This window comes from Gopherus evgoodei, chromosome 10, assembly GCF_007399415.2.
Source record: "Gopherus evgoodei ecotype Sinaloan lineage chromosome 10, rGopEvg1_v1.p, whole genome shotgun sequence".
NCBI classification, from domain to species: Eukaryota; Metazoa; Chordata; order Testudines; family Testudinidae; genus Gopherus; species Gopherus evgoodei.
This window is the reverse complement of record NC_044331.1, coordinates 62,874,444-62,900,127: the sequence shown is the minus strand read 5'-3', so window position 1 is coordinate 62,900,127 and position 25,684 is coordinate 62,874,444. Positions and strand designations below refer to the sequence as shown.

Here is a 25,684-nt window from a genome sequence, read left to right as displayed (position 1 = left end):
ATACAAACACTTCAGAAAAGGAGAAGATAGCTTAAGGAAGCGTAAAAATCTTGATCTATACAAATTTGAATCCTTTTGAGAAAACAGCGACAGAACCTTTAACACACAAGGAATTAAGATAAAGTCCTATTACCCAAAATTTACTTATTTTTTCCCACTATAAGTTAAAATGAAAACGCACACTTAACAAATCTAGGGTCTCTAATTGCTTTGATGAACAGGGTATGATTGAAATGGGAGAAAAAACGTTGTAGGAAGCCATGAAATTTAAAAAAAATATAGTGTTAAACCATCTTCCAGTAAGGTGAAGAGCTTAGTTAAGAATTTGTAGTTTTCCTACTTGCATTTCTATAGCATCCTTCATATAAATGGAAATCCAAAGCACTTTAAAATAAATATTGATTGTTCAAATTTTTTCTGTGGTTGTATTAGCTCTCTCTACCCTCTCTCCATGTCTCCTAATACCTGAATCAAACCAAGAGCACACCACAATCATTTAGAGATTGGGAAAGCTTAGTTGGAGCACAAATTCTTAAGTTTAATATGGTTAAACAGGACTTTAATACCCCTATTCCTGAGAAAAGTGTCATTCTATGACAAGTGGTAAAGCTCTTACTTCTCAGCTGGAAAATGGCACCACTGGAAGCACAGCATCTGCTTATACTATGCTGGAGAACTGGTTCAGAAATGACAAGAGGCGTACAAGACACCTAGATATGCTAGTCAGCTACTTAATGGAAAAAGAAAAAAAGTCACATTACACCTAGTCTGTAACTGCAGCAAATTCTTAGTAAAATTCAACACTAGTCAACCACAAAACCTCCGAAATAGATAAATTCAGTCAATAGTAGGGGGGGAAACAACTAAAGGTCACTATCACAAAACAGAAAAAAAAACCACCGCACATAAAAGATCTAATTGTGAATGATGCAGAAGAGTGTTGTAGAAAAAAATTAAGTCATTTCCACTTTAGAGCAAATTGGCAACTGAATTTCTTCTTAAAAAGAATTCAGCAGATATTAGCATGAAATTCTTCCATTTATGTATTTGAAGCTGTGCTTAAAAAGAAGAGTTATGTTAGATACTTTAGTTTACGGAGAAAGAACAGAATCTTTCACAGATGATTAAGATGAAAAGAAAAGAAAAAGAGAAGAGTATCTAAATTGTAAGAAAACACTCTAATACATTGCAAGCAAAGAGGAAAGTGACAGTCAGATGATATCTATTTAGTGCTTGATTTAAAGATTGATTGATGTACCTTAAGCTATCTGTTCTAAATCAAAGTCAAGCATACAGCAAAGTACCTGCACAAGCAGTAATCACACACATTTTATCATTCCACCTGTTAAACTGCAACAAAAAAAACCCTATATTAGTGGGACAGAGTTATTTATAAATATGGACTCTGTTGATACCTGCTGAGTTATTTGCACTGTCAGAGTAACTGAGTTTGCTGAGGGTACTCCAGTTCCATACAGAATGGAAACTCTGGTGCCACAGGGAGGCCGTTTCAGAAAAGCAAGAAAAGGTGGGTGACAGATGCTACAAATAAATAGCAGCAATGAAGGTGGGAGGCATGAGTAAGAGCAGATTCATTCAGTACGGTCATTTAAAATTCCCCTTCCCCATGCAGTCTTGGACCTTTAGTAAAAATAAATATTTAACTGACAACATTTGCAATATTAAAACTCATCCATAACAGTACTGAGATAGAAACTACTTGAAACATACAGCAGCTTTCTTGCTGGAGTGGATTCATCAGTTCTCAAGCACATCAGCTGGACTGCTGCCTTACCAATTGATGGTTATCTTGGATCTGAGGGACCTCTAGCTTCCAGTAAGGAATAAAACTACTAACATAGGAAAGGAGTTACTCATGATCTTTCAAGGAGACAGTAGGCTGGCAAGCCATACTTCAACTTCATACTCTTGCATGTGTCACCACTGTCATTTTAAGATGCCTCATGTCAACTGTATATTTCTGAAAGTTAGATATTCAGACTTGCCTCAATGAATTGATGGATTGTATTTTACAGAGAGCGAGAGCAATTAAGTATATAAGGGTATGTCTACATCTAAAATTTTGCAGCGCTGGTTGTTACAGCTGTATTAGTACAGCTGTATAGGGCCAGCGCTGCAGAGTGGCCACACTTACAGCAACCAGCGCTGCAAGTGGTGTTAGATGTGGCCATACTGCAGCGCTGTTGGGCGGCTTCAAGGGGGGTTCGGGCAACGCGAGAGCAAACCGGGGAAGGAGACCAGCTTCGCCGCGGTTTGCTCTCGCGTTCCCCGAACCACTCTGCAAACCGCAGGGAAGGAGACCTGCTTGCACAGGGGTTCGGGGAACGCGAGAGCAAACCAGGGAAGGAGACCAGCTTCGCCGCGGTTTGCTCTCGCGTTCCCCGAACCACTCTGCAAACCGCAGGGAAGGAGACCTGCTTGTTCGGGGAACGCGAAAGCAAACCAGGGAAGGAGACCAGCTTCGCCGCGGTTTGCTCTCGCGTTCCCCGAACCCCCCTGCAAACCGCAGGGAAGGAGACCTGCTTGCTCGGGGTTCGGGGAACGCGAGAGCAATCCGGGGAAGGAGACCAGCTTGATTACCAGAGGCTTCCTCAGGTATGCTGGGATACCTGCTTATTCCACGGAGGTCAAGAAAAGCGCTGGTAAGTGTCTACACTTGATTACCAGTGCTGGATCACCAGCGCTGGATCTTCTACACCCGAGACAAAACGGGAGTACGGCCAGCGCTGCAAACAGGGAGTTGCAGCGCTGGTGATGCCCTGCAGATGTGTACACCTCCTAAGTTGCAGCGCTGTAACCCCCTCACCAGCGCTGCAACTTTGTGATGTAGACAAGCCCTAAGACAACTGGATTAGTGGATAGGGTCCTTGCACTAGAGTTTTCAGCATAATGCTTGTCGCAGCACAAAAAGACTCTACAGTAGCTGTAGAGTATTAGGATACTAGTCATCTGCTTTTATTTATGCAGAAATTGATTAATGCGTGACAATAAATTGAGTTAATACACACAAAATGACAAAAATCATTCAATTTTTAGAATGAATTGCATCATTAACTGGAAGAACTGCATACAAGATAGTAATGTACACAAAGAATTAGCACATGAAGAATGCTCCTGTGCTAAATGAATCATGAAAATCTTTCCAGCTCATGATTCTGGAACCCGAGCACCACAATAGATATCAAGAACTCTCAAATTATAGCCTCTACTATTACAAGTGTTTCTGGGACCTTGGGCAAGCTACTTAAAGTCTACAGCACTCCCCTAGAAAATAAGGGCATCAATACTTTACAGCTATTTACCTTTTAGAATTAGTTGAAATGTTATCAAAGGCTTTCAAGGTGAAGTACCCTAAATAATCATCATAAATATCACTGTTTTAGTTTAACATGTTTAAGCTGCACATACTAGTCAGCAAAGTAACTGGAAAATTTTCAGCAACTATTTTTTTTGGACAGTTAAACTCAGACTTACTTTTTCCACAGAGAAATTTTTTTAAATCTAAAAAGGTGATGAGTCTATATTACAGTTTTAGTTAATACAGTTCATCTCACAAAGCTGGTTTCCAAAGTGCTGAACAATACTTCATTTTTCTCTTAAGACACACTTGATTAAAAGTAACCAAAGCAAGATAATATTTTCCTGATGGTTGCACTTATTACCTTCCTACACATTCTCTGTCAACTACTTTTGTGTCTTACCATCCCATGTCCCCTCCCTCCCACAAAAGCAACTTTGAGGCACCTTTAGATGTGCACTGCACACAGTGTCACTAGATATTGAACTGGTAGTACAGTACCATGAATGTGTAATAATCTCTATGGTCTAAATTAGATGTTGCAGGAAAAGGACTCAGTTTATAAAACTTGTTTCCTTAGAAATGAAGTGTTATACATGAAAAAAAGAACCTGCATTATACTGCATACTTTCAGTATAGTCTGTTTTTATCTTAACCTCTTCAACTCACACCTGGGATTATCTAGGCTCATTCATCCTGGTGGGAGATGTACAGGGTTAGGACAAAAGAACAGTCTTTTCTTCAAACCAGAGGTCAAATTCAAATGATCTCTACTGGTGTGACGGATGTGCTTTCTAGAGAGAGACTCATGCAGTTATCAACTTTGCTGTATTTACACATTTTTAGCTTTGTGCAACTCATCTTTTAGAGACCCAATTTAGAGGCCGTGTGTCCAATTGTGAGAGATTGGAATGTGCCATCAGAGCTGTGCATTGCTTAGCAGCTAAAACAATCAGGCACAAGATACCTTTATTTATAGATTTTCACCCACAGAGGCTCTGAATTTTCTGGAGAATTCAATATCACCTTGAAAAAACACTCTGTACTGTTTTTATCTCCTTGGTACTTAGTAATAACCCTAGATGGTAGAGTTACTAGTAAAACTAATGGCTGATATTACCACAGCTGTGCATAGTTCAAGGTCAGTAAGAGTTCAAAGCACATCAACTTTGGTTTATTGTTGCGGCTTGAATTCAAGACAAACTTCTATTCTTTATGACAACAGACATGTTCCCTGGAAGAGAAAAATCTGTCCACCAGCCATTCTGTTGCCAAGGGAAAAAAATTTATGAATGATTAAACACAGTTCTTGTGTACCTATTAAGAGATGCTGTTCTACAGCAGTTCATTCAGCTCAATTATGTTGTGCCACATCAGCGGGCTAATACAGAAAAAGCTCAAGTGTTGGTGATATGACCCCCACATATACCACACTATCAATTACATGTCTAGAGTTCTAGTCAGATTCAACCTTCAACTATTCTGAGTTTAGAAAAAAAGACATCCAGACTGTGAAAGAAGTAAGTATTCAGAAACTTCATTAGCAGGTAGTTTAAAGATTTAATCTGAAACAAATACTGACTTTCTATCAGGTGGTAGGAAGGATCATTTAGGAATGAAAGCAAAGAATTGGGGGTCAAGATCTAGGAGTCCTGGATAAGAATTTCAGAAGCATATAAGTGATGAAAGTCCATGGCAGCTGGATTCCCAGCTCTCAAGTGCTTTTGAAAAATCCCACCCTCTATTCCCAGCTCTGAAATAAGTGTTGTCTGTCTTGAGCAAGTTATTGCTTCTTGCTACGTTTTCCACTAGCCTCTCTTGTAAAAACTAGCCATCATTACTACCACCAGTTCAGCTCCACTTGTGGCAGCAATGTGGGAGTAGTCATGTAGATGAGACTCCAGACAGCCCTCAGCATTTTAACCACTGTCATCTAACCATGCTCAGAGGGATAGTGGTGTTACCAACTACCACTAGCACTTTGTCAAATTCTGGGCTCTTAATGGTTGCTAGCACCAGTAGTTGCAAACCTGGGGCATCAACAAGAAAAGGGTAGTGTAACACAGTTTCTGTGTCTCATTTACTATATCCATGAAATGGGGAAAATCTTACCCTGTAGGAGTGTAGTGAGGCTGATGTACGCTAAGTGCTCCAAGCTCGTTGGATGAAAGATGCCACCGAAAATTAAAAAACATTAAGAACCCAAGTGCACTTTGTAAGACTAGGAATGTCAGCCTCAACCTGTTGCCCAAATTCCTTGATTAATTAAATTCGCCATACTTAAATCCAATCCTCTTCCTTCATTTGGATACATGATTCAGTATGCAGAGTGCAGAAGAGTAGAGTGGTAGTTTTACAGCACTATGTTTCACCAGAGACTTATGCTGTAATTTTTAATTTATAGTAAGGCACCCAGAGCACTGGATGGGCACATAAGACCTATTTTGAAAATTTGAAGAAATCAAAAAAAATTAGTCATAGGAGAATGGATTTTTTTGCATGTTACTTCTGATCCAAACAGATCCTGCCTCTTCCACAACCCATGACTGCTGAGCCCCAAATGTAGCAGTCTTGGTGCAGTTTCACTGTGTGGTGGGGAGGAAAGGGGTAAGAGTCTGGGACACTGTACAGGGGGTCCTATCTCATACGCTGCAAAGCTGTGCTCCACAAGGTCTTTCTGCACCCAAGTGTAAAGATGTGAAGGAGTGTTTTAGAATGATTCCTGAATACAGTAGGGATAATGGATACATTGGTTCCATGAAGGGAGTTGCAGGGGCCAGTGTAGCACTAAAGTTTCAGTAGCAGCTATAGAGCGCTATGCAATGTAATCCATTGGACAAGGATTCCTTTCACTTCCCATCCTGGCTACTGCAGAACTCTCCAGCACACATCTTAGTTTCCTGAGTAGTGTGCTAAGATTAGGATGTGTCACATGCATTGTACAATGGATTAAGATAAATCTGAAGGAAAAAAGTGGTGTGTGTGAAATAGCATTAAATTAACAGAAAATATACTGATTATGAAGATGTCTAGAGTCAGAGGCCAGAATCTTTCAAGATGGAAATAAGACTGGAAAGGATTATTTTTTTTAAAGGGGGGATATAAAAGCACCACATACAATAATTAAAGGTTCTGCTTTTTTATCACTAGAAATGCTTCCCTGCCCTGGAAGAGTATGACTGGAGAAGTAGTGAAATGATGCCACAAGAACGAGAAGTATGAAAGAAACTGATGGGCAGAGAAGGGATGTTTATCCAGGCTGTTTAAGTCTAGCTTTTGTTTGTGGGAACACATTTAATTTTTATGACTCCAACATTTTGGATAATGAAAGTAATTGCAAAAGGCTTAACACCTCACATCATTTCTATTAAAGTACCAACACATACATCTTCTCAGGCCTGCCAATTAGTCTGAGCAAAACCAAGGGGACCAAAATTGACATTCCTGGTATTTCTAATTTTAAAAGCCCAATCAGGCCTTCTTTATATCTCAGGAAAGAAAAATAATGGCATGAGCCCAATTTTTAAGTTATCTTTAGGATACCACCAGGATTTTAATGAATGGAGAAATGTGAAAAGCTACTACCTTAATTTATTCTAAGGAACAATAAGACAAAAACTAATAGGTTTCAGACACTTACACAAAAGAGTGCCACAGGATCATGCTTCCTTCCCACCCCCAAGCCCTACCTTTGCTCTTCCTGAACAGACATTAAATTTAGCTATTGCTGCAAATTTAAGCTACCAAGTATGTATTCAGAAACTGAATGGGACAATAAGTTATTACAGGAGAGGATTTCTCAGGTTCCATTCACCCTTCAAAGTAAAGAAATTGATGTCACGCTAAAAGTGGTAGTCATTTCACCACAGGACAAATAAAAAATACAAAAACAGAGGGGAGTACAACTGCAAATGACTTATTAAATGCAGTAAGATGCCAAGCTCTGAAGCTTTTTTGGCTTCAAAGAGCAAGTTATTAATTTTTAATAAGAGTAACAGCGTGTTCTACATAGGCTTTACTTTTAATAAAAGTTCAAAAAAGGATATGAACAAGGAGAAAACTATAACTAGACTTTTAATGAACACACTGATTTATAATAATTCGTAGCAGCTTTTATTTATTTCAAATAGGTAAAATGGGTCAATTCACCGAACAGCTCTTTGGAATAGGCTTCCCAGATTTCTTCTTGAATTTCCATGTCAGTAATTTACATATTTAAATACTTGTTCACAATCCATTTCCCAAAATGCATTAATATCTTACAGATTAAGGCCACAAAGCAAGTTTGGCACTAAGATTTTTCTTTTTAAAAGTATTAGAAAGTCAGAATACAAGCTGGATGACCAAAGAACTTCTAACATTTAATCAGGTAAATGTTTGGTGCAGACTCACTTTAAGCCATTTAGAACAGAAGAATTCAGAATTAACAAAGACTGTGTCCTTAGCTCACTTATCTACTGTACCCAGGTCCTACAGCACTAGTACTAGTAACCTCTCAAACATAATTCTCAGAAAACAGTTGAAAAAAACCTTAAATGGACTCTTACCTATCTGTGATAAATTGGAATCACCTCACTCCTGAAATGTACCCACTTCTGGGAAGGAATACAGCTTCTTTAATAACACACAAAAACTACACACCAGCTGAGGACAGAAGTGCACAAAATCATGTCGTAAAAACATAAAAATTAGATATGGAAGAGATGTGTGCGCGCGCATTTTCCTGGCTAGCTTTAAATGGATTAAGTTATGGAGCTTCCACTATTGCCTTTGGGAGACTATTTCTGAAACTACTAGATCTCACAGTTTAGCAGCTTTCCTTATACAGTATTCAACTTAAATTCCCTCATAACATTTCCCTAGTTACTTAATATTAGACGTCACACACACACACACACACACACTTACTTCAGTGGTTGCTTAGCCAAGCTATACAGCTCTCTCAAATTTTCTTGTGACTTTACAAAATAGAGAGGTCAGAGAAGAGCAAGGGGCTGGAGGTAAATATCTTTGTGGTAATGAGTTTGACAGAAAAGAACATACTTCACCAGATAGTCAGATCAGAACCACAAAGATCTGGTTTACCTATTGTATGTAAGTTACAAATCAACAGTAAGTGCATCCTCCTGACATATTTTGCAGTAGGATGGTTCTGTAAGAGTTTGAGAGCAGACTATCCTCAAGTTAGTCCTTTTAAAAATGAGAGTAACAGGAGGACATGGTGGCCGCTAAGTCAGAAGAGTGTTAGTTGAGTAACATGCCACTTCACTTAGAACACCACTCACTACTTTCTCTCCATTACCTCTTGCCTGGACAGTTAACTGCTGTTCTTTGAGGTGGTTGGTGTACATACACATTCCACCTGTATATGCATGCACACAACTGGGAGACACTTGCCAGTAGTACCACTAGTCAGCACTCTCACCCCTGTGAACATTCGCCCACCTCCTTCTCCATTCCTTCAAACTATTGTATATAATGTCCAAACTAGCAGGAAAGGGGAGAGGGTCATGGAATGTATATGTGCACAATTCATCTGGAACAACAAGCATTACTGTAAAGGTAAATAATCATTTTTTCTCTGAGTGATTGTGCACATATAAATTCCACTGCAGGTGACTCATCAGCAGCTCCCTTACAGATGGAGGGACTTGAGAACATCTAAACAAAGATTCTAACACTGACATGCCAAAGCTGGCATTGTCACAGGAAACCTGAGTGATAGAAAAATGAGTGGTATAATAAGGTATGCACAGACAAATACATTGCTGCCTTGCAGCTACTGGGACATTGGTCAGACAGGCTGACAGTGGAATGAGCCCTTGTGGAGTGAGATGTTATTCTTGGTGGAGGAGGGGTTTTAGCAAAATTGTAGCAGAGTTTAATGCAAACAGAAATCCAATCTGAGACTTGCTGAGATGAAACTGATTGACCCTCAACTCTCTCAGCAGAGACTATAAAAAATGTGAGGGAAATCCTGAAGGACCAAGTGCAGTCCAAGTAGAATGCCAAAGCTCTGTGAACATCCAAAGTAGGAAGTGTTTCTTCAGTTTGAAAAAACATCAGCAAATGAATATATTGATTCAGGGGTAAAGCTTACACTACCTTAGGCATAAAGTTAGGGTCTGGCCTAAGGGAAACTTAGTCTTTATGGAAAACTGTGAAAGGAGGATCAGCCAGGACAGCCTGAAGTTGTGAAAATCCTCCTAGTAGAAGTGATTGCCACCAGAAAAGCCATCTTCATAGACAACAGCAGTAATGAGGTTGTAGCCACAGGCTTGAAAGGGAGTCATATGAGTTTGGAGAGGACTAGATTGAGATCAGATATAGGTACAGGATCAGACACAGGAGGGTAAACATTGAGCAGACCTTTCAAGAATTGGGAAATGAGAGGATGAAAGAAAATGGAAAACCCATGTACCGGCAGATGTAGTGCAGAAATAGAAGCCGGGGCACTCACTAAAAGGCCTGATGATTTCAGGTGCAACAGATAGTTCAGTTCACGTGTAACTTCCAAAAGAAGGTGCAGTAAGTGTTGATATTGTGCCCATACTGAAAATCTCTCACTTTGCTGCATACAGGGTTTTAATGGATTTTTCTCTGTTGCTCAACAAGATGGGCTGTACCACTTGGGAGCACAGTTTCTCATTAGTATTCAACCAGAGATCATTCATGTCATAATGTGGTGAGATTTGAGGTTAGGATATAGAGACTTGCCCTGGTTCTGAGACAGAAGATCCTCAACTAGTGGTAAAAGTTATCTATGACTAGACAGAAAGCTGATGCAGGTCTGTGAACCAATATAGTCTTGGCCATACTGGTGCAATAAATATTAATGATGCTTTGTCTCACTTCAGCTTCAGAAATACCCTCAGAATCAGAGGAACTGGAAGAAATGCATAGAGGAGATGATTGGACCATGCAAAAAGAAAGGCATCTGTGATGGAGCCCAGACTGCAGCCTGCCTTGGAGCAACATCTTGGTGCATTTGCTGTTCAGGTTGGTCACAAACAAGTCTATTACTGAGTACCCCCCAGCGGTGGAGAATCTGGAGAACATCATTCATGACTGACCAGTTGTGTTGGTCTAAGTGTGTTTCTCAGTCCTGGAAGGTGAAATGCAGTCCTTCAGGGAAGTGCTGATAAATGCATAAATTCCATAGGAGAATAGACTCCTGGCACGGCTGAGGCAATTTTTCACCTTCCTGCTTCTTCTGAGAGAACATGGCAGTGGTTTTGTCTATAAGAACTTGTACCACCTGGTTCTCAATGGTGGACAAACATCTCGCAGGCCCAATGAATAGCTCAGAGCACTAGCATGTTTATGTGAAGTGAAACTTCCTGGGGCAACCAAAGAGCTTGTGTCTGGACTTGACTGAGGTGGGCTCCCCAGTCTTCGACTGGTGTATCTTACCAGATGCTTAGTTGGTTCAGGGGATAAAAATGGAACTCATTTTATTCAAGCAGGAAGGTGCAAGACGGCCTCAGAGGTGCCAACGGTAACCAGTTACCATCTCTTCACAATTATCCCTTCCTTAGTCCAATTTGAAAGTGCCTTAGGGCAATAAATCTGAGACTGTGCAGAACTTAACTGTGTAAACAATCAAATAGTCTCCCTTCACAACACAGCCAGCTGTTCAGCAGAGAGCTGGAAATTGCAGGAATAATGATCCACGTAGAGATTTTTTTTTGATAGAAGTGATCTGCTTGGACTACCCAATGGCTTGAGAACAGCGGCAGTTTCCTGGCATGTGTTTTCTATTCATCTTGCTGAATGGAGAGCATGGGAAGAAATTTTACACATTCTGGCAGTGTGCTTACTCAGTTTCAGATGACCAGCCACATGCAGCCATCTTTTAGATGGCTGTTGGGTCTTACAATTATTTTGAAAAGAAGTGTCTACTACTGAATGCCCAACTCTCAAGATGTCACGTCTTGTGATTTTAGATGTTTGTTTTCAAGCTGCTCATCATCCCATAAAAAAACTGGTATTGGGTTGGTTTATTTTTAATTCCCTTACCAACAATGGTCATCTCCCATTTTCTCACTGAAATGGAAGCTGCTTTTGCCAAGAAAGCTACTGTTTCATTACAGACTTTGCAGGCAGATGTTAGGTTGCCCCTAACAATGATATTAGCACTTTGCTCCCAATGGCATGGAAGCCAGTCTGCCCTCATTCACAATATGTAACTCAGGCAAAAAAAAGTGAAAGCAAGAAGAACGTTTGGAGGGAGGAGTGAAGGGAATATTGTGTCCACAGGAGGCTATCATGGTGCAAGGAGCGGAAATGTGACAGGCAGGATGCTGTGAGAGAAGGGTCTGGCAGATGGAAAAGGATGTCTGATAATAATAAGGGAGGGATAGAATGGCAGCTTTGTCACTTCAGATTAGGGAGAGACAAGTAGAGAGCTTTCTGGGCTATAGATATGGAAACCAACAGAATGAACGAGAATACACACACATGGTTTAACTGGAATGAGGGTTTCACATCAATGATTAAAATAAGTCATTTTTCACTTTCATGATTAAGTCAATCTCCTGATTTTTTTGGGTCTGACTCCTGACTTTCGAGCGCCAAGTCTTGGCAATACTGAACACTACCCAGCACCCACTCTTTTTACATGTATCATCTTTACAAAGATGATCATCATCATGATGTTCCTATTATGCATCTGGCGATTAAGGCAGTGACAAAAGCTCCTCCACTCCTGTCTGTTTCTGGCAAATCTTTCAATGGTTCCCCAGCTGTGCCCCGGGTTTTTCAGCTTGGCTTCCATAGTTCTTCACCATGTTGTTTTTGGGCGACCTTGTTTTTGCTTGCCTTCAGGTGTTCATCTTATTGCTACTCTGGATGGAAACTGATTCCATCATCAAAGCACATGACCGATCCATCTCCAATACCTCCTGGCAATGATAGTGCTCAGATCCTCTTGGCTGCACTGTGTCAATAGATCTTGGTTTGAGATTGTGCTAGACCAGATATGGAGGATTTTTCTGAGGCAGGTTGTATGGAATAAAGACAGTTTGGACATGTTATACTCTTATTCCCCAGCATTCTGCACTACAAAGTAGTGTTGAAGTACGCAGCTCTGATAAATCTTGAGTTTAGTTTTGGTGTTGTATTTTGATGATTTCCAGATTGTATTTAAGCTCCTGAAGGTGTTCCTGGCTATACTGATTTTGTTCCAGATGTCCTGGCTTGTTCCACGATCCTGACTGATAGTGCTGCCCAAGTATGTGAATGTTTCTACATTGGTGAGAACATAATCCTCTATCTGTACTGGTAATGGTGAAGCAATATTAAAGGTCATGATATCTGTCTTATTTTCAGTTCAATTTGCTGGCTGAATGCATTGAGTCAAGTTGTTTTTTTCTTGTATATGGTGTTGGGTATGTGATAGGACAGCGACATCATCAGCAAAGTCCAGGTCTCCAAGGAATGAGAAGAGTGCCCATTTAATGCCTCTTGGCATGTCTTCTGTTGTACGCCGCATTACCCAGTCAATGGCAATGTTGAAGAGGATTGCAGACATGACACAACCCTGACGTACTCCTGTTTTTACTTCAAAACTGAGCTCACTGTGACCAATGCTGCATGTAAAGTTGAAATAGGAGCTTTTCATGGCGTTGGTTATATGGAAAGCAATTCCATACGCCTGCAGAATGCACCATAGGCTGGTCTTGCGAATGCTATCAAAAGCTCTCTCAAAGTCTATTAAATTTATGTAGAAGATACATAGATACAAAGAAGATAAACCTAGACAATAGGTGAAGATTAATCTTCCATGCACTGTAAAAAAAATCAAAAAATCTCATAAGTAGTCTTGTATCCTGTGTTACCTGTCCCAATACAGTATAACTGCTCTCCCGAAGAAATAAGTGACTTGTTTGAGTTGTTTTTAAAAAAATGTGCCTTTGACAAATTAAATTACATTTAGTTATATTTCTGAACAGAGTGTATTCTCTAAAAGGTGCCTTTTTAATAAATCAGTAAATAAAATGTAAAAGAATAGAAATATAGTTAATATTGCCAAGAAATATTTATTTTTCCATCAGGTATTTTAATGAAAATTTACAACTCTTAAAATTGTTTAAGAGCAAAAATATTGGGGGTTTGGTGTTTTGGGAATATAAAAAACATGAGAAAAGTATATTAAACAACTTATTTACTTTAGCAGAACAATTCTAATGTACTGTACCGTAACTTGATTATGATTATTTTAAAAAAACAGGAAAAGATTACAGGAACATACATTAAACCACATCAATGAGCACTACTGAAAGCAAAAAAATTGCAGGAGACAGGTACTAATCAAATAATCAATATGCAGGAAACAACTACATCATCTCATTTTAAAAGTGAAAAAGAATGTTGCAATTTGATTTACTTTAACACACAAACAAAATTGACAGCTACACCATAACTGCAATTTGAGTTAGTTATAAACTATATACTTGATTTCTGCAATGGGAAACGTTCATTATTCCACTTCACAGACCCAAGAGAAGAACAAAAGCGTAATTCAGGAACATACAAGAAATTATGTTAGTTCTATGTTGTCAATTCCTTGGCGAATAACCAGCTGTATTCAGCGAGGAATCTGTTTTCCTGTCAAACTAACAACTGTTAATTGTGTGCTCCCTATGTTTTGAAACAAAAACTACATTTTTTAAAGAGAAAAAAATTTTGGGCATGTTGCAAAAATGAAAATCCATCCTCTTGGATAGTTTCTACATGGATTCCAAGATTTTTGCAATACTTTGTTAAAATATAATTAACTCTGTTCTCAAAACCTATACAAAATCTGTACAGTGATATTTTTAGTGTCATATGTTAATAGCTGCAGCGAAGAAGAAAGGCAAAATGTATGCACTCTTATTTGGCTTTAAATGTGTACATCTGGCCTTTCAAAAAATAGAGATGGATAGAAATGGCCTCTGAAACCACTTATGCCAGCTGGATAAGCAAATGCGGTGCAAGTTTCCATTCACTCATACGGTTGGCAGAATTACCTCCAAATTCCATCAGGAAATATGGTAGGTTGTGCCACCTGTTATAAGTATAAAACTTACCACTTTCGTGAAGTGCTTTCTGTTATGTCAGAATACCCATGAAGACTGCATTAAAAGTACAAATTAGTCCTTTCAAAGTAAACTAATTTAGTTTATCAAGTCAAAACTACCATATACACCTCAAGTTAAAAAAGACCCACTTCTTACTATGCCTCATCCCCTATATGATCTCTCCCACAATTAGCATTTTTGTCATCTTTAAGCTTTTATTAAAATACTATACCATGTTGCTATCAGTGAAACTAAACATGCAAACTAGTATATTTCTGCTGTGTTTAGTAAGCAATCCAGTTTAGTTAACTACTGGGACAGCATCTATCCCCTTTTCAATAAATTGGGTCTGTCACATTGTTTTATCATCAATGTTGCTTGAAACTTCTCCAGGAGCTCTTTGCTCAATTTTAGTTCAAATGAGATTGATAACCAAATGAACACACCAAGCATATCACTGTCTTACAAATTCCTGTATAACAAACCCAGTAGAGTGTGTCCGGTTTACATAAACTGTTGATATCACCAAAAATTAAAGTGGAATGTTCAATGTCATTTGTACATTTTTATTCTGAATGCTCTTTCAACTCACGGCTATTGCATAGCAGTGCTGATGTCAAACTCTGGGATTAAATGAAAAGTCTGGGCATGTTGTGGGTTCAAAGAGTTTCCTTCACTCAGGTGATTAACACGTCTTTGTTTCTGTGCTTCACAATAAAATCAATTATGCTAAAGAAGTTCTCTTTTTAAAATACCCTTACAACACATATGAGATAGTCACATTGAGAATAAATGTAACAACCTGAAAGTGTTTAACTCAGGAAAAACAGATGCTGTGGTAAATAGGACCAATAAATCAGTCAATCAAATGTACCATTACAGTGTTATGAGCCCAAAGTGTCAAATGTGATTTCAGTTTTCTCTTGTCTTAGTTTACCGCTGTCTAAATGGCATGCTATAGACTTCATTTATTTGCTGACTTGAATCTACTTCAGTTATGACATGCTACACTGTATTAAATATTAGATTCATATGCACTGCCTGTAAATTCTTAATAAGGTAGCTGCCTGCACACTGTCAGTTAAGTGCTCAACTGGCTATCTGTAATCAATTAAAATTGATAGTTAAATTCTTTTAATCTTTATTACAGTAAATGGAATGCACGGCATTTTTATTATACTTTTTGTATGCTAGGATGGAAAAACCAAAATTACATTTCCCAAAACTTTCTGCTATTTTATTTAATGAAAAGACACCCCACACTATAAAAATGAGATGAACACCATGGTAAATTTCCCTTTCTTATACTGCATCTTAGTCATGGAGTAACTTTATTGCAGTTCATACTTCTCTGACTTAAGGCCAGAATCATTCTGGTAGCAGGTTGTTTGATTTATACAGAAACCTTATATGCCAAGATGCACAGCTATAAGATGTCATGGCATAATCCCCACTCTGATCCTTAGCGTCCAAAAAGATGGGGTACCAGCATGAATTCCTCTAAGCTTAATTACCAGCTTAGAACCTGTAGCGCTGCCACCAACCAGGAATTACAGTGCCTGGTACACTCTGGTCCCCCCAAAACCTGGCCCAGGGACCCCCAAGACCCAAACCCTCTGGATCTTAACACAAGGAAAGTAAACCCTTTCCCTCACCTTTGCCTCTCCCAGGCTTCCCCTCCCTGGGTTACACTGGAAGATCACTGTGATTCAAACCCCTTGAATCCTGAAACAGAGAGGAAAATGCACCTTCCCCCCTCCTTCTCTCTTCCCCTCCCAGATTCTTCCTGAGAGAAGGTAATCCTGGCACAGAGAGAAATCAGCTTCTCTCTCCCTCTTCCCTCCTTAATCCCCACCAATTCCCTGATGAATCCAGACCCAGTCCCCTGGGATCTCACCAGAATAAAAAAAAATTAGGTTCTTAAACAAGAAAAGCTTTTAATTAAAGAGAGAAAAAACAGTAAAAATGATCTTGTAAATTTAAGATGGAATAGGTACAGGGTTTTTTAGCTATAGACACTGGGAACACCTTCCCAGCCTAAGTATACAAGTACAAATTAAAATCTTTTCAGCAAAATACCAATTTGAACTCCCTTCAGCCAAATACACATTTGAACTTCTTCCAACCAAATACACATTTGCAAATAAAGAAAACAAACATAAGCCTAACTCGCTTTATCTACCTAGTACTCACTATTCTGAACTTATAAGAGCCTGTATCAGAGAAATTGGAGAGAAACCTGGTTGCACATCTGCTCCCTCTGAGCCCCCAGAGTGAACAACAACCAAATTCTAACAGCACACACAGAAACTTCCCTCCCTCAAGATTTGAAAGTATCCTGTCTCCTGATTGGTCCTCGGGTCAGGTGACAGCCAGGCTTACTGAACTTGTTAACCCTTTACAGTCAAAGAGTTATAAAGTACTTCTGTGCTATTAACTTTTCTTATCTGTTTATGACATAAGTAAAAAATTTGATTGAACCTCATTGCACAGTGAGCTTTCCCATTTATCATTTTGAACAAGTTACATAATGGTACCTAATTTGTGAACTAAACCTTACTAGAACAATTACTAGAAATTACAAGAACAAACTAATTTTGAAGAGCATACAACTGGATTCTATTTCTCTCCCAGTTTTCTGCTTCTTCAATAGAGTCCAAAAGTCTCATTTTAACAATATTGCCGATGGAGACTACCTTGACTCTCAACTTCCTATACAGGCATAGGTTAAGGCTGAGAGACTGTACCATGGGCATGCTGCACTGACTTGCAGTTGTAGATTTTAAACCCCCTCGGGATAGGTCGGTATGCTGTTCAATTGGAGAAAAAGTCAGTGTACTACCATCTTTAAATGTTAGAACAGAGATGTGAGGAAGAAAGAGGGACACAGGTAGAGTGATACAAGAAAGATAATGCAGATGTAGTTGTATTTACTCTCTAGCCCTCTAAATTGTTTGAGTACATTTTAGAAGGGCAAAATTAAAAAACCAAAGCACAAGAGAATAAGAACAAAATGCATCCTCTAAGGACCAGCTAGTTAAGATAAACAGTATTTCTATTAGGAAAGCCTATTCAGGTATTCAAGTAGCTGAAATTCTAGTGAAGGACTTAAGGAAGGAAAAATAAATGAAGTACAACTTCATTTTAATTCCCTTTTTATCTATCACTGGTGGGACATGTTCCTAATCTAGCAGACTTCTAACAGAAGCTAAAATTAGTACCAAGACATCAGTCTCCATTATGCAGCTACACAAAGAGAATACCTATTGGTTTTTTTTGTCAGTTCCTTAAAGGAGATGGGCAACTTTCTATTAATTGGGGGTGGGGAGGAAGGTACTTACTCAAGTCAAGAACATCATCTGTTTTTATTAGATCCTCCTCCCTTGTCAATGGCAACTGAGTTTCTGGCTCGTCTCGCAAATGCAGTGACAGTGAACGGAGCATGAAGAAAACTCTGATTGCCTAAAGAAATTAAAAACATGTTAAATTATTCTGTATTAGACTAAAGATAAAGATACTTCTCTCTCAGCACAATAAAATAAGTGCTCAAAGAGTTGTATAAAAATACATTTACGTTTGAGACCACTGACTATATTGTAGTGCAGTATGTCAACTGTTTAAATTGAGAAAGCACATTAGTGTACTAGTTTGTCAACAAAACTAAAACAGGGCAGAACCACACACTGTGGCTTTTCTATCCTGTGAAATCAGCAGAGAACACATACATACTGAAGGTGTACCTCTACGATCATAAGGCAGGTGACAGTTTAAAATATGTGGACCAATTTGAACTATCCTTTCTGTTTAAGGGGGAAAGAGTCTTTATTCATGTATTTGTTAATTAAAGACAAGACTAGTAGTATAGTTAGTAGTACTATGGGCTCTCGCTTGGGAGGCCCAAATCCTCTAGAGTACTTTTTGACCAGGAATATTGTAGCGATGATACCCTCACAACCGCTGGGGAGACATGGATGAAAGGAGGGGAAGTGAACAGGCAACACACTCAAGTGGCATGTTAGATGGTAGCTTGACATCTTCAGAGGGAACTGAAGAGAAAGAAGATTTCAAGTGCACTACAGCTGATTTGATGGGTGGAGTGTCATTCTTCAACGTAAAATGAATGCTCTGTAGTGATTGGAATGAGAAGGCCTAAGCAAGGCTTGTACAGCTAACTAGCCTGAATATCACTAACCCCAGAGTCAGAAAAGGGGGGGGGAGAAAGAGAATTTACACATGTGCAAGAAACAATAACTTAGTGTGAATCACATTCAGATTGGTTGTGTACTTAATGTGTTTATTACAAAGACAAGGTAGGACCAACACAGCTACAAAACTACTGCATACAACAATGTATTTATTATATAGCAGTTACAATGGACTTACCTTATTTTGTTATTTTATTGTATTATGTTTCAGAAAGAATACATCACATTTTTTTAAATGGAGTTTAAAAAGTCTTAATGTTTAATAAAAATTGTTATATATTTGAATGTTTGTTCAATGATTTTATAAACCCACCAATTAATGTTTTATTAGAAAGGCCAGCACTGTTTTTACCCACTCCAAAAACTGAAAACATAAATATAAAACACGTGCTCAATTTGGTAGTGGGAGTAAGTTTTTGTTAAACAGCTGTACACAGGAGGGATGTATTTCCAGGAACATACACATGAAAAACCAATTAAGAGCTTATATTTCATTCTCTTTTCTGCAGTTACCATTTAATGTTAAAAACAATGACAGACCAGAGCTGGAGTGAAAATTAAAGCCATCTGTAAAAAGTTAGCACAGCTTAAAGTTCTGGACAACCACCACCACCCTCCACCCCTCATTCCCCATTATGGCTTAGTTTTATGGAATCCATGCTCAAGGATGCTATAAATACATGCTCAGGAGGGGAATCTATTTTAACTCTTATTTATGGACAGCACACAGCACGCTTTTATCAGAATTAGCCTAATGGAAAGTCTGAAGAATGGAAAGTGAATGGCAAGGGTTTTGTTTTTTTTTTTAGGTTTGCTAAGTGTAAAGAAAAGAGCCCTTTTCCTCACACTAATCAAATGAGGGGAAGAAACCAATACTGAACACGGGGCAAAGAGTTACAAAGTATGTCATGCTTGACTTTCTTTCACCACTGGAAGCACTGCTTTAGAGAAAATTCAGAAGCCTTAGAGTAGACTGGTGATATTTTAAAATACATCGGGGCAAGTGATTCAGATCTCCTTGTCACCCACTGACCAAATGCCATGCAGCAGAGGTGAACAAATTGGCCCAAAATAAAGTAATGTGAGTCTGTGGATTGGTGACTATGAAGAAGCTCACAGGTAGTTACCGGTGACCTACACACAACTCAGCAAATGAGAGATTATGCATACTTGGAAGGCAGGCGATGGCTAGTCACAAAAAGGGAAGTGCTACAAACAGCTGCTCTAAGCTACATATTCCCATTACACTGTCTAGGAACATGTACAGCAAGATGTTAGTAAAGCAACAACTTCTGTCCCACAGATTTTACTCTCTTCAAAGTAAGAAATAGTGTACTTACGTAGCTTCAAGCTAAAGGAAGAGTCTCGTACAGGAATCATAAGCTTATGAACAAATTCCCATTTTGACTTTGAGATGCTAAGGATTTTGTTGGTTTGGATAAAATATTTATCTAGGTCCTTCCTGAACATTTCTGCTCTAGATTTTTCCTTCTGCCAGGGACAACAGCTCCTTCGTCCACACATTTGGTATTCAGAGCAACCACTATAGTGAAGGTGATGCTATGAAAAGGATATGGCATTCCAGCTATCTCAGTTAGCTCCCACAGCCTTTCCAGGTCCAAAGTTGTAATTAGGGCTCTGAGGAAGAGGGAAATTGAGCAGGGACACAGTCCAATTTGAAGAACTGATTACAGATGAGTCCTCTTTTTTTTCTTCATGCCTCTGCAAATTCCCACTTCACGGGGTAGTTTCATAACCAGTACCATAGTCTCTGGAAGGAGGGACAAGTCTGAACTGATGGCTGTAGTACACAGCAAACTAAGCATCTGGCCAGGATGCTAGATCCAGTGACCTAGTTAACAGTGTTTTATGGAATGTGAATATAACGCCAGGATGCAGCACTGCATATTTCGTCAGTTGGGACAGAGACATACTATGTGGAGTGTGACCTAAACCCCACTTAGAGCAGAACAAATGTTTATTTGTAGCTTTCTATACCAGCCCTAACCCATTCTGATAAACATGGCAATATAATTGCTTGTCCCTTATTAGTACTATCCCAAAATGAAAAAAAGTGTTTTGGTGATTTTCTAAATTCCTTGGTCCTATTTGAATAGAAAATGAATGCCCTTTTTGCATCAAGAGTAAGCAGTTTTGCCTCACTTGGATGTGAATGAAGTCTGGGAACAAATACTGGTAAGTTAATGGATTTATTGAGATGAAGTTCTGTTGCCACTTTGGAAAGTAGTTTAGGATGAGGATGGAGGACTATTTTCTCTTTGTGAAGGACAGTAAACGGTTGGTTAGCCATGTGGGCCTTTAATGCATTTACTCTTGCAATACATGTGATTGCTATAATTAAGGCTGTTTGGATTTAATGGTTAAGAGAGAAATGCTGCACCATGTCACATAATCCCTCCTTTGACATAATGCTAATCTGAGATCCCCCATTAGAGTTGGCTCTGACTTGGAAGTAAACGTTCATTAGTCCTTTCATTAATCTCTTAATAGTGTCATGTGTGAAGAGAGTCTAGTGTGCGGCTGTTTACAGGAAGTAGCATTCTACTCATTCCTATCTGGGGGACTACTCAACTGCAGCAAGGCATGGGGCATACGGGACCCTAGATGTCCTTGGAGCCTAAAAGGATGCGTGCCTGCCTGCCCGCCCGCCCGCCTCCTGGCTCACAATTCCCATTTGAGTACTTCAGGAGACCCAATACCTCTTACCATGGTCAGTAAGTCAGTAGCCATTTTGAACATGGAAAGCAATTTCTCACTTATCCTCAATCCCACAAGGGTGCAGCTGGCTGAACTATATTACTGTGGTAACATATTATGAGCTAAATGAATAAGCAATGATAGAAACAGTATATTCATAATATTCTTGGAAATATCTGCTGTTTCACTTTTTCTTCACAGATATAAGCAGGCACCAGCAATTACACATACATGCAAAGACATCTAAAGCACAAGTACTTATGAAACAGAAAAGTGCTGATCTCCATAATAACAATGAGAAGTCTGGTGGCACCTTAAAGACTAACAGATTTATTTGGGCATAAGCTTTCGTGAGTAAAACCACTTCTTCAGATACATGGAGTGAAAATTACAGATACAGGCGTAGATATAGTGGCCCATGAATAGAAGGGAGTTACCTTACAAGTGGAGAACCAGTGTTAACAAGGCCTATTCAGTCAGGATGGGTGCTCCACTTCCAATAATATTGACACCTCCCTCATTAATTAAGAGGGAAAATTGCGTTTATAGTGAGCCAGTCACTCCCAGTTTCTATTCAAGCTAAAATTAATGGTATTAAGTTTGCAAATGAATTTTAGTTCTGTAGTTTCTCTTTGAAGTCTGTTTTTGAAGTTTTTTTGTTGAAGGATGGCTACTTATAAATCTGTTATTGAATGTCCAGAGACATTGAAGTGTTTGCCTACTAGCTTTTGTATATTACCATTCCTGATCTCTGATTTGTGTCCATTTATTCTTTTACGTAGAGACTGTCCGGTCTGGCCAGTGTACATGGCAGAGGGGCATTGCTGGCATATATCACATTAGTAGATGCACAGGTGAATGTGCCCCTGATGGTGTGGCTGATGTGGTTGGGTCCTTTGATGAGGTCCCTAGAGTAGATATGGGGACAGAGTAGGCAATGGGGTTTGTTATAGGAATTGGTTTCTGGGTTAGTGCTTCTGTGGTGTGGTGTGGAATTGCTGGTGAGTATTTGCTTGAGGTTGGGGGGCTGTATGTAAGCGAAGACTGGCCTGTCTCCTAAGGTCTGTGAGAGTGAGGGATCATTTTCCAGGATAGGTTGTAGATCGTAGAAGATGTACTGGAGAGGTTTTAGCTGAGGACTGTATGTGATAGAGAGTGGTATTTGTTATTTTCCTTGTTGGGTCTGTCTTGTAGTGGGTGACTTCTGGGTACCCACCTCGCTCTGTCAATCTGTTTTTTCATTTCCCCAGGTGGGTATTGTAATTTTAAGAATGCTTGATAAAGATCTTGAAGGTGTGTGTCTCTGTCTGAAGGATTGGAGCAAATGTGGTTGTATTTTAGGGCTTGGTTGTAGACAATGGATTGTGTGATGTGTCCTGGATGGAAGCTGGTGGCATGTAGGTAAGTATAGTGGTCAGCAGATTTCCAGTATAGGGTAGTGTTTGTGTGACCATCATTTATTTTGCACAGTAGTATCCGGGAAGTGGATCTCTTGTGTGGACTGGTCCAGGCTGAGGTTGATGGTGAGGTGAAAATTGTTGAAATCCAGGTGGAATTCTTCAAGGGCCTCCTTCCCATGTGTCCATATGATGAAGATGTCATAAATGTAGCACAAGCAGAGGAGGGGCACTAGGGGACGAGAGCTGAGGAAGCGTTATTCTGAGTCAGCCATAAAAATGTTGGCATACCGTAGGGCCATGCAGATACCCACAACAGTGCTGCTGACTTGAAGGTATAAAGTTGTCCCCAAATCTGAAATGGTTGTGGGTGAGGACAGTCACAAAACTCAGCCACCAGGTGTGCCTTGGCCTCATCAGGGATACTGTTCCTGACAGCTTGTAGCCCATCCTTGTTTGAAATATTAGTGTAGAGAGCTTCTACATCTATGGTGGCCAGGATGAACACATTTTATAGTGGCAAGGCCAGCAGGCATAGTACTGCAGTCTAAATACCAAAGGGAATGAAATTTCCAATTATGATTCTTAAAGGGAAAGAACCATTTAAGAACTAAGAACTTCCATACTGGTTCAGATCATAGTCCATCTTGCCTAGTATCCTGTCTCTGACAGTGGCCTATAATCAACGTTTTAAGGGAAGTGTACAGAACAGGGCAATTATGGAATGGTCCATCCCCCGTCATCCGGTCCCAGCTTCTGGCAGTGAGACATTTAGGAACACCCAGAACATGGCGTTGCGTCCCTGTCCGTCTTGGACAATAGCCATTGATGGATCTAACCTCTATGAACTTATCAAGCTCTTTTTTAATCTCAGTTATACTTTTGGCCATCACATCCTATGGCAATGAGTTCCACAGGTTAGTTGTGTGAAAAGATACCTCTTGGCTGTATTAAATCTGCTGCCTATTAATTTCCTCAGTGCCCCTGGTTCTAGTATTGTGCAAAAGAGTAAACAACGCAACACTTCTGTATTAGTTTTTTCCACAACATTCAGGATTTTATAGACCTCTATCATCCTATCTCCCTTTAGTTGTCTTTTCTGAACAATCCTGATATTTTTGGTCTCTCCTCATATGGAAGCCATTCAGTACTCTTGATCATCTTTGTTATCCTTCTCTGAAACTTTTCCAGTTCCGTTATATCCTTTTTGAGATGGGGCAACCACAATTAGATAGAGTATTCAAAGGGTGGGAGGCACCACCAATTTATATAGTGACATGATATTTTTCTCTCTCTTTCCTAATAGTTCCTAACACACTGCTAGCCTTTTTGACTGCTGTTGTAAATTGAGTGGAAGTTTTCAGAGATATTTCCATGATGATTCCAAGATCTTTTCTGACTGATTTAGCCTTCCCTCTAGGCTCAGAAAACAAGGCAGTATCGACATCTTATTTCTTCCTATATAAAAACACACTCAAAATCTGGTCTTTCCTTGTCCTTAACACCAAAATTAACTCAGGCTCTTACCTCACATCCTGACTACCTCAAACTTATACCCTCAATCCCATTTAAAATGTTGCTAAGACCACCTTCCTGGCCAGGATTTCCTGTTGAGTCAATTAACTGACTTTTTCCTCTGCAACCAATACATGATGCTTCTCCTTACCTTCAAAGTGCTTCACAATTTAACCTCTCATCACTGCTCTAATATTACTACATGGTAGTTGGTTTTTTCCATCACTGTTGTCAAAAATGCCAGTCTTTATTGTCTGCTTCTCCAATAAGCACCCTCTATGTCAATCCTTGTGGGGGAAATGACCATTCCCATTAAAATTTGGGAACCCAATACACTACCCTCATTCAAATCCCTGCTTAAGACTTACTTGTACTACAATGCCTGCAGAACACTGCCAGGTGATAATGTTAACAAATGCAACCTAAAATTACTGCTACCAATATAATTAGCCTTCTTCATTAATAGGAAAAACCTTATACCTACAAATGGTGTGCACTGTTATGAAAAAATATGTTTGGATTACTCTCTCCCCTACTCCCACTGGACCCTGTTCTGTTTTATCCAATGGTTACTTCTTGCCAAACGAAGATTATGTCTTTGGGGCAGAAAAAGTATTTTGTTACATCTATATGTCTAGAAAAATGGAGCCAGGTTGGGGCTTCTGGTTGGTGCTTCATGCTGCTACTGAAGGGTGAATTAGATAGTCAAGCAACCTTTTGACTTTGGTACATGATTAAAAACTACAAGTATGGTTAATAGCATGAGATCAGGAAACGAAAACTTACACAGTCTCTCATTCCAAGCTTCTGGCAAAGAGAGACTAGGGACACTATCCCTGCCCATCCTGGCTAATACCCATTGATGGACCTATCCTCCATGATCTTATCTAGTTCTTTTTTGAACCCTGTTATAGTCTTGGTCTTCACAACAATTCTCTGGCAAGACTGACTGCATGTTGTGTGAAAAAATACTTCCTTTTGTTTGTTTTAAACCTGCTGCCTTTTAATTTCATTTGGTGACCACTACTTCTCGTATTACGAGAAGGAGTAAATAATTTCCTATTTACTTTCTCCACACAAGTCATGATTTTATAGACTATCATATCCCCCCTTAGTCACCTCTTTTCCAATCTGAAAAGTCCCACTCTTATTAATCGCTCCTCATATGGAAGCCGTTTCAGACCCCTAATAATTTTGTTGCCCTTTTCTGAAGCTTTTCCAAATAAAATAGAGAAAACTCCATTGCCCAAATACAAATTAAAGTTACCATATACAAGAAATACTGTAGAGAAAACATTTCTGTAATGGATGGGCTATGAACTAGGTGACCTAACTGGGTCTTTTCCCATCTTTAGTTTTGATTCTATGATGGAATTTCCAGTATATTGGCCAAAAATACTTTAAGAGTTCATTACTACATGGATAAAAGTCATAGGTTTAGCTGTTTAATCATGTTCTGTGTTGACA

General features: G+C 39.3%; 1 protein-coding gene across 13 annotated transcripts in view; it reads right to left on the bottom strand.

Moving 5' to 3' along the window:
- Nucleotides 1–25,684, bottom strand: part of CLEC16A (C-type lectin domain containing 16A) — a 182,096-nt gene that overhangs the window by 75,213 nt on the left and 81,199 nt on the right. For all 13 annotated transcript variants that reach the window (XM_030577251.1, XM_030577252.1, XM_030577255.1 and 10 more), the window contains one exon: nt 17,724–17,844. In XM_030577251.1, coding sequence (XP_030433111.1) covers nt 17,724–17,844 — 121 coding nt within the window. The remainder of the gene's footprint in view (nt 1–17,723; nt 17,845–25,684) is intronic.